The sequence below is a fragment of the Mesitornis unicolor genome, unplaced genomic scaffold, assembly GCF_000695765.1.
Source record: "Mesitornis unicolor isolate BGI_N332 unplaced genomic scaffold, ASM69576v1 scaffold16590, whole genome shotgun sequence".
NCBI lineage: Eukaryota > Metazoa > Chordata > Aves > Mesitornithiformes > Mesitornithidae > Mesitornis > Mesitornis unicolor.
In genome coordinates this window covers 2,637-17,149 of record NW_010160442.1, presented here as the reverse complement: position 1 = coordinate 17,149, position 14,513 = coordinate 2,637, and the positions used below count along the sequence as shown (strand labels likewise).

At 44.2% G+C, this 14,513-nt stretch overlaps 1 protein-coding gene across 1 annotated transcript; it reads left to right on the top strand.

The window, feature by feature from the left end:
* Nucleotides 1-34: 34 nt before the first annotated feature.
* Nucleotides 35-14,157, top strand: LOC104534848 (choline/ethanolaminephosphotransferase 1-like; the record flags this gene model as incomplete). Its single annotated transcript, XM_010190046.1, has 5 exons — nucleotides 35-80; nucleotides 1,820-2,221; nucleotides 6,456-6,603; nucleotides 7,529-7,670; nucleotides 14,073-14,157. Coding segments are annotated over exons 2-5 (771 nt in total), but the record flags the coding sequence as incomplete, so codon positions are not given.
* Between the last annotated feature and the right edge of the window lie 356 nt (nucleotides 14,158-14,513).

The following is a 14,513-nucleotide window of genomic DNA, read 5'->3' as shown; positions in this document are numbered from 1 at the left end:
CGCCCCGCCGCCACCTCCCACCTCCTTTCCGGCCGTCGCAAAAGGGGCGTAAAAGCGCCGCCCGGTGCGGGGAGGTTGAGGTAAATGTTGGGGTTTTTCTCCGGTGGCGATTGGGACGCGAGGGAAGGGGATTTGTTCTCCCGGTTCTGTGCGCTCTCCCAAGGGCGGGACGGGGTCCCTGAAGGAGACGGACGTCGTGTGGGTGAGAGGGGAGGCCCCTGAGGTCGGGCCTGGGCCTGTGCTGGGGGCTGGGGTACCCCCACCCGGCCTGGCTGCGGGTGGGTCCGGGCCGCTCCGGGGTCTGCTCCCTTCGGGCTAGGGGCGAAGCATTTGGTACGTCCGAGAGGTGCCCTTGTCCTCCCTCCTCTCTCCTGGGTGTTTGCTGACGAGCAGCCAGGCCCGGGTGAAAGTCCTGCGGGAGCTGGACGGTCTGGGGTTGTTTGTTTTGGAGGATGAGGCGCATTTGGGTTGGTTGGTTGAGAACCCCGGAGGGGTGGGGGGACGCAACCCTTCAGGAAAAGAGGAAAAGTGGCTCTCTTTCTGTATTGGAACTAATTTTTCTGATCATCCAGGACAACACTCACAGGGATCTCATAGGTGACTAAGTCTGATTTCCTGATAAACAGATGGGTGCAAGTCTGTCTGCTCCCAAACTTCGCGAGTTCCTGTGTAAGCAAGGCCCTGTGTGCTTGCTTTCTCCTCTCCTCCCGCTCCCAGGGCTTTCTGAGGCTGGCTTTTCACTGTCAGAAATTGCCTTAATTAAGCTGTGAAGGGTGGAAATGAGAGCGCTTGTTCTTGCGCCAGTGTTGGCCTTTGATTTAGGCAGGTTATTTTCCCTCCCCGGTCCGTGTGTTGCTCATGGCTTTAGGGATAGCTGCCATCTTCCCCTCTCAGCCTTCATTCTCCTGGACTTCACAACTAGTTGCGTTTCTGTTTGGTTATTTGTTTTCCTGTGGATAAGTAGCAAACTTTTCTTTTTAGTCTTCTTTCTCTACTGCTTCTCCTTTAGTTTGCGTGGGGAGTTAAGTGGTTTTGATCATCTGCCTTCCAGGGAGATGAAACATTGCAAGGGTCCTTGTTAGCACTGGAAATGCTGTTCCTGACTCTGTGTTTTCTTTTCAGAGCTGCCCCATGCTGGTGTCTGTAGGCTGTCTTTGAGCAGCTAGAGCTTGGTTGCTCCTGCTTGTTTCTTGCAGAGCTTAAAAGCTGAATAGGCAGTGAGCTTTCACATGAACTGGGTTAAATTTGGAGAAGAAAAAAGCCACAGCAAAAGCGAAATAAGGAACAGCAATCTGAAAAAAAATGCATGCAACTGCCTTTAGGTGGTCGTTCAGCCTCAGCAAAGAGGCAAAGCTGCTCCAAACCAATTTAACTTAAGACTTCTCTGTATTTGTACTGGTTTTAATGCCATTGTTTGTTAACCTAGGTGGTATAGGTCTGTTATGCATTGCCAGGAGGGAGACGTGAGGGGACGACTGTGCCTTGGTCTGTAACATAAGTCAGTGGTGTGGTGTAAGTTTCTGCTGCTGCTGAAACTGAGGCTGGTGGCTGCAGGATATTCGCTTCAGTAGGCAGCGGGGAAGGTAAACAGGCGCAGCTTACAGTTTCATAACTGCATTGAGAGCACGTGTTTCCTGTCTTTCCCTCAGCAATTCTCCAAAGAGCTTCCTTTTCTAAGGGAGAAATCGAAATACAAAATCTTCTTGGTTTGTTGATGGCAAAAGAAGCGCTCCTTAGAGCAGCGCCTAGAAACTTTAAAACCTTAATAACCTCCTTTGCGCTCTTCACCTCCAACACATCTCCACCCTTTCTGTTGCAGGATCTTATGATTCTCTGTAACAGCTGCTACCTGCCAAATAAAAACCCTGAGGGCTCCCAACCCATGAGCGGGCATCGAAACATCAAGAGGCGATGTGGGGAGTCGCACCTGGAATCCCCCGCGGGCTGCGGCCACGGTCCCGCCGCTGGATGCGTGTTAAGCAAACTCGTTCAGTTGCCTACGCCTCCCTTGTCGAAGCACCAGCTGAAACGGTTAGAAGAACACAAATACCAGAGTGCCGGACGATCCCTGCTTGAACCCCTCATGCAAGGTTACTGGGAATGGTTGGTTGGAAGAGTTCCGGCCTGGATTGCCCCCAATCTGATCACCATCATTGGACTGTTAATAAATATATTTACAACTCTGCTATTAGTATATTACTGCCCAACAGCTACAGAACAGGTAAGTTAAGGACCTTTGAGAACCTTTTTCTTGTGATTACTGTGATCTTGGAGCAGCTGGCACCGTTTTCTGATGGGTTCTCATCTTTCTCGTTGACCAGCCTGCAGCTTTCATATATTTAAAGTAATCTCTAGAAATGGTTGTAATGTGTGTGCCTCTGTGTGTGCAGAAGGAGCTCACAGGGGTTCTGGATTAGCATGCTGCTCACTGAGTGACACAGCGGTTCCTCTGGCCACCGTGCCCTGTACGAAACGGGGTCCAGTACCAAACCAGCTGTTCTGGTGGCAGTGGTGAAGGTCCTGCTGCACAAAAGCCGCAGCCTCACAAGGCTTGAGTGCACACACGGGCAAAAAATGAATTTGCAGTGGCTTTGCTTGCATGGCATGTGGAGTTTTTTGCCCGTTTTCTTTCTCTGCTTGTCCCTGGGTTAGTCACCTTCAGCTTTGCAATCTAGAGTTACCGCACGACAAGGAGTGGAAGGTGACTCGATGGGCAGGGCTCTGCCAGTTGTAATGTGGCGAGGAACTTGAGCTTGGAAAAGGGACTGAGCTGGTGCAGCTGGAGAGATTAAGGCCGGCTGCTTCCTCTGCGGCTGGTGTGACTAAAGCCAACTTATTTAAAATAAAGGAACACCTTTCTTCACCCTGTGTGGGCCCTGGCAGTTCGTCTTTCCAGGCAGCTCAGATCAGGACCGTAGGTACAGCGTGTGATGAGCTGTGGGAACACAGCGTTGTCTCCTGGAGCAGTCTGTGCTGCGAGAAGGCTGGATAAAAGTCAGTGGTTTTATTCTTTGTTCTGAATGCACTAAAAGCTCCTGACCTGTCCTCAGGAGAACTGCCTTAACTTCCTGTAATTCCTGGTTTCAGGGGTACAAAAGCCTTTACAAGGCATTTCAAGTTAGGAGCTTCAAAGACTGTTCTCTCTCACAAGGGTTGTCTTTCGTTTTTGTGCACTGGGAAGGGTTTGTCACTTGAGTGTTGAATCTTAAAAGCTGCTCATATCTCTAAGCACTGAAAAAGCGAATCATTTGGTACAGAAGATGTATTACATGTCACATAGCTGGAGAACGTCTCAGGAGTTCAAGCTTTTAAACCATCTGAACTACTTTACTACGTAGAGTGATGTTTGCCTCTTCCGGAGAGCTGTTCCAATAGATGGTTTCACAATAACTTGTGAAATTTGGCAGGTGGAAGATAAGAAGTGAATATTAAGTTTGAGCAGAGGATAACCAGAGCAGCCTTTTTCATACTGACCTTGTTGAGTGACTTGGCTTTAACTTGCTGCTTCCTCCCAGCAGTATTGCATGGGGTCTGAGTCTCAAATCCAGTTCAATAGAGAGCCTTGAACCTGTCTTTATTTCAGCAGCTCGGCAGCCAGTATAGGCCACTGAACTGGAGCATAATTTGGAATTTAGAGTGGTATTTTGGTTGCTAATTAAACTTCTGAAGTACACACTAAGCTACTCTTCGAGTGTCAGAAAGTCGCAGTGTTACTGCAGTCCACTTTATTAACGCGCTATTTTGTGTTAAACACTTTGAGAGTTACTTTGTGCGAAGCGAATGAGATTATTTTTCAGCCAAAGGGAGAAGGCAACTTTCTGCTGAGGTAGCGTTCAGCCTGCTCTGATTTGCCATATGGTGCTGCAGCCCCGTGTGCTGCCATCGCGGGGACGATGCCATCTCAGCGGTGGAGCTGTAAGCTCGTGCTTTTTAAGTGTCAGGTAGCTGTCTGGGGGCTTTGAAATTCCAGAAACTGATTGTTTTATTTATTTATTTTTTCCCCCCTAAAAGCATTCTTGCTTTCAACTGGAAATTGTCGCTTCCTTGTAGCTCGGTTTTAGCTCTGCTTTGTTTCAGAAGTCTCTTCCTGTCGATGAAAGGTGTAGCCAAGGGAATGTCGCTATCGCTGACAGCCTCGCTGGTAGCCAAAAAGAAAATGAGACACAAATAATTTCTACTGCCTGCTTGGCTGGGTGGATCCCAGTGAGCAAAGTGCTGAGCAATGGAATGACACCTGACTTTTGTTTTATTTTATTTAAGAGGTAAGAGAGGGAGCTGTGAAATCTCATGCAGATACAAGTAATATTGAAGTGGAAACGCCTACGCTGGTAATGAAAAGAGTGTTTAGGAAAGAAGAGCCAGCAGTCTGATATATATATATATTATTTTTAAAGCTTATAGAGGAAAAATTGCATAATGCTGAAAGATACCTTAAACCTTGTGTATCAAATCTGTCCCTAAGAAGTAAAAATATCCTGGTGTTGTAGGCGAAATAACAGTTTTATTGATTAAAGTAGTGAATCAAACATTTTAGTGAATCAAGCAATTAACTGAATATCTATTGTAGATGAAGTAGTGCTTTGCAGTTTAACCGAATATCTATTTAATTATAAGGTAGATGTTTGAGCACTTATGCACATATTCATTTAGTCTAAATGAATACATATACTTCACAGTTTAACCAGAGAAAGTATGTACCAGGAGGTGCCTGGCTCACAGGGAGTGCCAAGAGAAAGAGGAACTTTAGGAAACCCTGAACCTGAAAGGAATAAGGTAGAACCTGGTAATAAAAGATGCTGGCAGTATTTATTCCTGGTCCAAGAGGAGAGGCTGGACCCTTGGTACCGTGGTTTCCTAGGTGTATACCAAGTGATAAGGAAAGGATTAGGTAACAACTCTTCTTGTCGCGCTTCTATATGCCAAGAAACTAGGTGGGGATAAATTTTGTGTGCCGAGAAATTAGGTAGAAGTGGGCTTTAGAGTAAATCAATACCTTGTACGGGTCAGTGTGATGATGGGGAACCAATCGTGATAAAGGGCAAATGAAAAGCGAGCATTTTATGCATATTTTTATAAACTTGTGAAATCGCTTTGTTAAAAATGTATAGATGAGCTGTGAAAATGGATGGATTTTGGAGCACACCTTTGAGGGGCTGCCCTCTGTGTTCCCCAGCGCTGCAAATAAAGCAGTGCCTACTTATCTGCAACTGTGTAGATAAGTTTTTCTTGCTACCACTGGGATGGGATTTTATAGCATCCAAACCTTGTCTGGATGTGGTCCTCTGCTTTTGGGCGATGCATTTGTCCCGTCATTCTCTTCTTGTACTGGTTTGTATGGACACAGTGCGAAAAGCAGAGCACGGTGCCGGCTTTGGAGGCAGAATGAACTGTTTTAGCAGGAACAATGCAAGCTGTAAAGAATATATTTAGGTTGATGTGCTACAAATGAGTCACGGTTGAGTAGACCAAAAGACGCTGGACTCCAGAGCTTTATGGGAGGTAGGAAGCTTAATTAAGCTGCTTAGGCTGTAGTTGGACTTTATTGGTATGCTCTGTAAAACAGAGCTGCTCGTAAATGCTCGCTTTCATGAAGTGTGTCAAATATGAAGACTGCAAAATATGCAATAATGTCTGTCGTATGGCTGTGTAAACTGAGACTAATGGCAACCCTCTGGCTCTCGTGGTAATGATGGTTTATACTTCAAATGCTGGAAAAAGCTTAATTTACAGCCTTTGGTCTAGCAGGGGGTTGGTATCATTTGTATTTCTGTAGCAATAAAGTGCTGTACAGGCTGTGAATATTAAGGGTTGTTAACACGGATTTGGCAAAGCTGCTGTTACCTGGTAATGGAATAAAACCCATTGGTGGTGGGGTGCTGTGCTGCAGAGCTTTAGAGGTCTCAGAAAATGTAATTGCTCAACTTAAACTCTGGAAGCTTGAGCACTTTGCAGCGCCGTTGTTGTGCAGCCTGGTGACACCCCATGCTTGGTGTTTTAGTACGTGACACTTCACTGAGCTCTTGTGAAGATGAGCTCAGTGTTTGTGGCACAGTTGCATGTTTTGGGGGCTAAGAAAGCTTTGTAGTTTCTAAATCACCCACATGTAACCCTACAGGGGAGAGAAGCGAGGCAAGAGCTTAATTGTGCACGCTTTGCAGATGCAGAACTATGTGTATTTGTTTTTTCAGATGTACAATGCAGCTTCTTGCTTTAGAAAACGCACTGTATCCATTAATCCAAGCTTGTAACTCTTGTCACCGTTTTATTTAAGTTTCATGTGTCATAACCCCCTCTGCCTGTCCCTGCAAGGACCTCAAGGACTCAAAGGTCCATGCGTGTGATGAGGAAATGTGTGCAAATGAAAAACAGCTGTGTGAGAATGTAAGGTGGTTTAACTTGGCTTTTTTGTTGAGGTTTGAAAATGCTTTTATTCTCATTGAGTGTTTCTTTCGTAGGCACCTCCCTGGGCATACATCGCTTGTGCCTGTGGCCTTTTCATCTACCAGTCTCTGGATGCCATAGATGGAAAACAAGCGAGAAGGACAAATAGCAGTACTCCGTTAGGAGAACTTTTTGATCATGGCTGTGATTCGCTTTCCACAGGTATTGTCATTTTTAATTGAAGTATGAGGATTAGACGACTCTATTAGAGGGACCAAACCTGGAATACAGAGAATGCCTCTTTAATGAAGCACAGCTGATATTGCTGAATGTGTAGCTTCTCAGTCCTTTCCACAGGCAATGCTCTTGACCAGTTGAATGTCTTGTGTTACACTGAGAAAAAACTCAGCATGTGATTAATTCAATGCTTTATCAGAGCTTTGGTTCTAAAAAAATGCTGTAAGAAGCTGTCAGGATGCTCTTCTATATTATTTTAGATTGAATCTGTGTAGGACGAGTGCAGGACAGGTATGGATCCTGACCACTGGGACAGTAGAAGTCTGAGTTTGAGGTTAGAATTGGCAAAATCAGGTCCCAGGTAGGCAGAGTTCATTGAGCCTGAAGTTTCACCCCATTGCAAAAGAATGATCAGGTGCTTTTGGGTAATTAAATTCTAAGACTCTTATGCTTGAAATTTTTATGACTACTTTTCAATCATGTATTTAAAGGGGGGGAGGTGTAAATCTTGAATGACAGACCTTGGGTTTTCTTAATGGCATAATAAAAATTCAGAAATGGGGGGAAAAAATACGTCCAGCAGATGTTGGAGACGTGAGAAAAGCCCAAAACTCTGACCACAGGCTGCAGTTGCTTAAATTACTGCAGTCCCTTGCTGTCTAATCCTATTAAATTCAATAGAAGTGTAGAAAACTTAGGAAACCCTCGATACTGAGGACTTCTGGTAGCTGATAGGAATTTAAATATACATTTTATGGTCTGCACTTTTTAAAAATGGAAGTGTTTATCTCTGAAATAAACCACATTAGGATACTTTTGTATTTTCTCTCCTCTGGGTTAGGTTTGTTTCTGGTGAGGATCTTTACCCGCATCCACACTTTTTCACTGTGTGACTGATTTTCTCCTGCAGTCTTTGTGGTTTTGGGAACTTGTATTGCTGTGCAGCTGGGGACGAACCCTGACTGGATGTTCTTTTGTTGTTTTGCTGGGACGTTCATGTTTTACTGCGCGCACTGGCAGACCTACGTCTCTGGAACGTTGCGTTTTGGCATGTAAGTACTTTGGCTGAAGTGAAAACTGAAAGTTCAGCTGCTTTCCTGTTTGGTTGCTCTTGATGTGGTTGTAGTTCAGCTCCTTAAAGCAGTGGTAACTTGGTTTTGTTCATATAGAAACTTAGAGCTTGTGGCACCTCTTACCTGTTGGATCTGTGATTAATGCTGAAAGTTACTTTGCTGCTTTTAGGAGTGGTAAAATGTCCTTCTGTCATATTATTTCTGATGTAACTGAAACCTAAATAAATCAGGCAAAGTATCTGGCTTTCCATTCCCTAAAACACGATGCTTTGTCAGATGGTGGCAGTCTGACTGTAGTATTCAGTTAACTGCCTCTCTCTTCATTTTGCTTTACTTGTGGTGAGGTAGAGTTGATCTTCCCTGTTAACCACAACTTTTAAAATGCAGCGTATTCATTGATGTTGTGCCTACAATTTAAAGTTCTGAATCCCTTTTCGATAGTATAGACCATGGTTCTGTCCAAAATGGGACCAAAGTTGCAACGCTGAGAAAGTCAACAGCTAAAAATCTTGCTTATTGCTGGGTGAGGGTGGGTGGGGAAGCAGAACACATGGATTTGGTGATTCACCAGCCTTCACGTGGAGATGTATGTTTATTTTGCCTTTCCATCCATAGATCTTGCAAGCTAACAAATATATTGCAAGTAAATACACTGCAGAATGACTTTGCACCCGAAAACCTCTGCAATTTGTCCTTAGTTGGTGTGAGATTTTGAAACAATGCTCCAACACGCACCGTTTCTTTACAGTTTATTGCTATTTATTGATAGCTACTGCTAAAACAACACAATTATGGACCTCTCCATCAGCTCTTATTAGCAGAACACCAATGCAAATTCTCTTGAGAAACTTCTGTATCAAAAATGTAAGATGACAGAGCGAGTTTCAGTGACTTTTGGAGGAAGAAATGAAAAAAATCTAGACCCCTATTTCAGTATTTAAGTATTTAAGACCCTTATTTAAGTATTCTCTGCTACTTAAATCTTTGAAGTGAGCCCAGATCTTGTGCTGTTTTAGGCTTCTGACTTTTGTGCCTTACTCAAAGTCTCCATACTGAATACTTCCAGCTGCATTTGAACTTTACGGGGCCCCCAGAATTAAAGTTTTCCTGTTATTGACCAAAGAACACAAAGAAAACTCAACCCAAATAACCTTGGCATGTGCTTGACTTTACAGATGCGAGTGTCAAAACCACCCCATTTGCATTTTTTCTCCTGACAGATGTGCACGTTACTCCTGGTATTGCCTGTGACTTTTGCTTTTTTTTGCCTTTGTGAGGAGTCTAAATTCTGGTGGCAGCGTTTTGTAGCAGATATGATTGTTCTGCATGGCCTTCCATGAGGAGAACTTGAGGATCCATCAATACGGAGCTAATTTAGAGAAGGCAGCAAGCACACAAATGTGTATTTATCACTAGTTCAGGCAGCAAACAGCACTGTGTAGTAAACATATTTGTTTCTTCGTGTGCCCTGTGTCACAAAGTTAATAGACTGCTGTAAACTGACGTTCATTTCTATGGCAAAACCTGAGGTTATTTATCCAGTTAATTGACTTTCACTGTTTGATATTAGTTTTTTTCTGAGGCTTTCACTTCACCAATCATAAAACTGAAAAAAGTCTCTATTTTGTCCACCCTTTCAGGCTCACTGGAGCACACAGGCTTAGGTATTTTTCCTCCTGAGTGAGTGGAATCGGAGACGGCTGTTGAAAGGAGCCAAAAGGGTCTTAGTGCACAGTAGCTTTTTCCTGCCCGTGTATCCTATGTAGTAACTGTGTCAAAAATGCACCCAGGGGGCTGTGAAAATTAGTGACGCTGTAGGAAATGTGTCAGCGTTTCTAACTTGCCTCCCGTTCCAAAGCAGCAGGAAAGAGCGTACACTTGCTTATCACTTACTGTATTTCTGTGATGAGATTATGTCCAAGAAATTGCATTTCGTTAGAGATTAACTCAATAAGCAAATTGGAAACGGCTCCGAGAAGAGCAGCAGACTGCTCAAGGGTGAGATGAATATTTTACTCCTTACACAGCTCAAACACAAACAGTTAAGTGCATAATCAATGTGGCTTGCTGAAAAAGACCGTTGTCTTCCCGAAGGAATAAGATAAATTGGTGTGTCAAATGCAATGTATGCTTGTGGAACAGAGTGATTCGTGTGTGCTGTCGCTGTACCAGCCTTGGCAAGTCACTGGAGCTGTGCAGAGCCTGCTTTGTATCCGACTCTGCAGAGCAGGAGCCCTCACCCTGAGGAAGGAGAAATTGGGATCGTTTCTGCTAAATTTCTATGGAGTGCTGCAGGTGGAGTAAGAAAACTGTTAATTTAATTGTGCCCAATTACTGAACTGTGCTGGTTCTTTCTCTTCCCACTGGCAACTGCACTACTCCAGGATTGTAGAATAAGCAGCGAGGTCCTGTGCTGTCTCCACCTTTAAATGATCATTGAATTTTATTAGATCTTGGCAGCTGATGCAAACTTTTCAAAAAGCAACTGGAGCTGGTTAAATAGCTCCAAAAAAGAGCTAGAGGTCAGTATTGCTTAAAAATTCCCCGTGAGGAAGCAGGAAGTGTCTCAAAGCAAGTAAAAGCCACTACGGTAACAGCAGCAGCGCAGGGAACGGCGTGGGTACAGTCGTATGCAGAAGTTTTGTTTAAAAACAAACACCAAATCTGGGAATAGGCTCATGAAAAAGCAGGGATACGCTGTGCATATGAAGAAACAAAAAGGTGATTCTGAATCACAGGCAAACATCCAATATTGAAGCAGTCCAAATATTTTGTTCTCCCGTTTTTCAGCACAGTAACTGGTTTATCTGGATTTGTGGCTAGAATGGGCTTTGTTTCGGGCTTAGTCTTATATGGGTGCAGCTGTGCCATAACTGGGATACGTCTGGTTTGGGAAAAAAAGTGCATTTTCTGCTGCATATCACAAAAATCGAATTGGCAAACCCCAATGGGTCACCACACGTGGGAGCAGGTCTGGTATTGTAGGAACATGGTGAGACGTGAGTGGTGCTGCACCATGGTCTCCAGCATTTCTCCTGTGACTTATTGCATCATCTGGCTTATCCCAACCTTTCTCCATTGGCATATGGAAAGCTGGCAATAGTAGAAATTATAGGGGGATGTGTGTATGTGTAAATAAAGTAATATATTTATATATCTACACAATAAACTGGAAATGAGTTTCTAGGTACGCTTCATAAAAGCATATCAGAAAGCACTGAGAGGAAAGATCAGTTCTTACCAGCTTTCATGTAACTGAAAAGTAAAAAATGTGACTTCACTGTATGAGTGACAGTCCCTGGAGAAAACCAAAGCGTTCCTTTCTCCAACAAAACAGCCCTTACTGAGGAATGTTGGAGAATCTGGGGGAACACTCCTGCTCGGTGACACTGCAGCCCTTGCACATAAGCAAGAGGCTGTGCTTTAGGAGGGGATGAAGGTTCATTTGGTTAACCTGGGTTAGTGTGGTTGACTTTCTGAGCCGCCTTGCCAGGATAACTGCTGAGGTGTAAAGGAGAAATGAGCAAATACGTTTGTATTTCAGAAAGCAACTGAAATGAAGCCTTGAGTTCTTGCTCTTGGGAATTGCTTCAGGATCTCAGGATTACGAGAGGAGATAAGGCAGCAATCCCTGTGATTACAGGGCTTAAAACTTTCCATCTTGGGAGTTTTTCCAGCACTTTTTAAAGTGCTTTTAACACCTTGGTTACCTGCAGAGGAAAGTTTGAAGCGGAGTAGAGCCTCTCTTGGTGTCAGGGGGAATTGATTGCTCTATGCTTGCAAGAAGTACGTGTTGGAGTATCCTTGTGGTAGGTGTTAGTTTTGCTGCTTGTAACCTGCTGCCTTCTGCGTGCTTCAGTTGCTGCTTGCCATGCACCAGCATTTCTGTGATGTAAATCATCGAAATATGTGTAAGTGCCTTGCTATGGCGTAATTCGTGCAGCTGGAATTGCTGAGGGCTGACGTGGATACTGAGGAGGGTTTTCCACATCGTGATCCTCCTCCTCCTCTTCCTTTCCCTTTCGCAAGTCTCATAACAGTGTTTCTATTAAACCAGGAACCATGAGGTGCTGCTGCTGCTTTTGCTGCCTTTATCACTAAGAGATGCTCTTACTGCTCTGGGAAATCGTCAGCCTCAGCATAACAGCCACGTGCTTCACCTACTAATTTTAATTTACATTAATGAGCAGCAAAAGGGGGAAAAAAATACATGTCATCTTAAATGTATTGCAACAAGGAAAGGAAAAATACTTCTGGCTCATTTTTAGTATTATTTTTATCTCAAGAAGCATTTTCTGTAGCTTTAGGAATAGTTATAGTTCACTTATCTTTCTTCAGTACAGCGCGCTTTATTCCCGCTGTCTGTATTGCATTACAAATGAGTGGGTTCAGATTAAACTCCGTAATAACCTTGAAAAGGAGCAAATTGGAGTTCTAGCGTGTGACTTGTAGCCTTCTTTCTCTGGCGTTGTGCTGCTGAACGTTCTTTCCTTGCTGCAGTGATTCCCTTAAGGAAACAAACCTTTGTTTCGTGCTCAGATTTGGGATCCGTTGCCCAGCCGCAGCGATCCCCTGTGCAGGCGTGGTAGATACGGCTGAGACAGATGGAAAAACCATCCCTTCCCAGAGCAGAGCGCTGCTGCGCAGAGTATTCACTGACAGAAATAACCCCTTGAGCCTCCCAGCCTCAGATTCTGTTTTCTGATGGTTTTCCTATCTGCTGCGTTTTGCTACACAAGGCTGTTGTGAGGAGCTCGGTGTAGTGGGGAGGAGGATGGTGCATAAACACCCTCCCTTATTTTCACCCAATATTAACTATAAGTAATAAAATATCAGCGGTATTGGCAGTGATTGATTTGATGGCAGAGCAATCTTCAGTGTAAGGAGCCGTTTCCTGGTTTTCTTGGTTAATTTTCTCAGGAAGTCTCTCAACTTTTGAATTAAATCCTTTTGGTTCACCTGTCTGGAGAAGGGAAGAATTGCCTCTCAGCTGTGAAACTGGATTCAGTGATGACCCTTGTAAAGCCCGATGGCTTGGTTAATCACACAGGGCCTTTTAAAAGCTGCACATGGAATCCGCTCAGTAAATGAGCACTGACCAGAGGATATTCTCATGCATGACTAATTAATCGTGTGTTAATTGGCTCAAGGCTCAGCAGCTTGCCAAGGGAACCCAGCGGAGCACACAGAATAAGAGCTGGCACTGCCCGTATCTGAGTTAAGCACATGCCGAGGCCCATGGCCCCCTCTTAAGCTTTCCCAGCTAATGTTTATAAAACGAATCCCAGACAATGTTTAAGAAATTCACGTCTGAACCAAATACCAATTAAATAACAAAGGCAACAAAAGGAAAAGAAACCGCAGGTGTCCAAAAGTACCAGAGTCAGCCGCGGTGTTTGTGTGTGTGACTTTATCTTCCTGTATTCCCTGAAATACCAAATGTTACCTCTTCTAAATATATACCAAGTTAGGTGCTGTGATAATGAAACCGGGAATGCTTATCAGGCTGAAATGGAGCGTACCCTCTCGCCAGGCATGGCCCTGCACGTCGTGACAGCGGTGAGCTTCATGTCTCCAGTGTGCCTCTTTCATCAGCTGGCACGTTGCTGGGTAGCACTCTGCGTTCTTGGATAAGCACTGCAGTAAACAGGGTCTCTGTTATGGCTGAGCCTGTTAGTGCTGAAATATTTTGGGTTTTTTTAAAGCTGGATGGTTTGATTTAGCTTTAATTTGGTCACACTTTATAATGAAGCTGCATTTTACCATAAGGAGTTTGTGTGGTAGCTGTGGCTCTGGCTACAGCGTATTTTTTTTCATCCCTTACTATAAGGAGTGAAAAAGAAATGTCTATAAAAAAATTTATTGTTACCACTGAGTAGGGGTCCAGAGCTCACCTTTAGCGTTAGAATCCACGTATCCAGTGTCATTTGGGCACGTGAGCGTGGGGTAGGGAGATGAGAGGTCCTGAATTGTGTTTGAAGATTAATTTTATTTGCTGTGACTTGGAGCAAGGAATTAAATTTTGTTTAATATACACCAACATAAGGTAATAGAAATGTAATATTCAATCACATAGCAGTGATTGTGTTTGCCCGTGGGTTGGAGTGGTGCTGTAAATTGCCAGAGGTCTGAATGGAGTTTTGAATCTGTAAACCACGATGTAGGTTACAATATTTTCATTAACTCATGAATAATCTCATTTTTTATGGTCGTTAATTCCCTTCCTCGGACCTACCCTGTAAATTCTCTCAACGCCACGCAGTGGCTGTCTGGATTTTGTCCTTTACGCCGCGCCTGAAGATGCGTTTTGACGGCTCCGTTTAAAGCAAAGTGCTGAGGAAAACGTTTTTGCAATGTTTTTTATCCCCCCCTCGCGCGTAGATTTGATGTTACGGAGTCTGTGCTCTGTACAGTCGCGATCCACCTCCTCACGGCATCTCTGGGGCCCTGGTTCTGGAATTACACGGTAAAACCAGCGTTGATGCTCCCTGCAAGCAATGGCATGGACTGAGAGACAGCCCCTTTGTCATGCACAGAGGAACTGGTACTGAAAACCAACTTTTGAAGAGAAACGAGCAGTAAAAATCCCACCTCACTGGAAATAAATTGGGGTTTTGAGGCATCATACCTGAAAACAAGAGGAATGCCTGGCTGTTAAGCGGGAAAAAAATGGCTTTAAAGATTTCTTTTTGTTTTATCTGGCTCCACCTAAACGATAACTGTGGCTGTGGAAGCAGCTTGAAGCGTGGGCGTAAAATGATTTGGTTGGAACTACTTCTTAAAGTCGCAGAAACTTTTTGTGTTCTTGCTGTTTGAATCCCT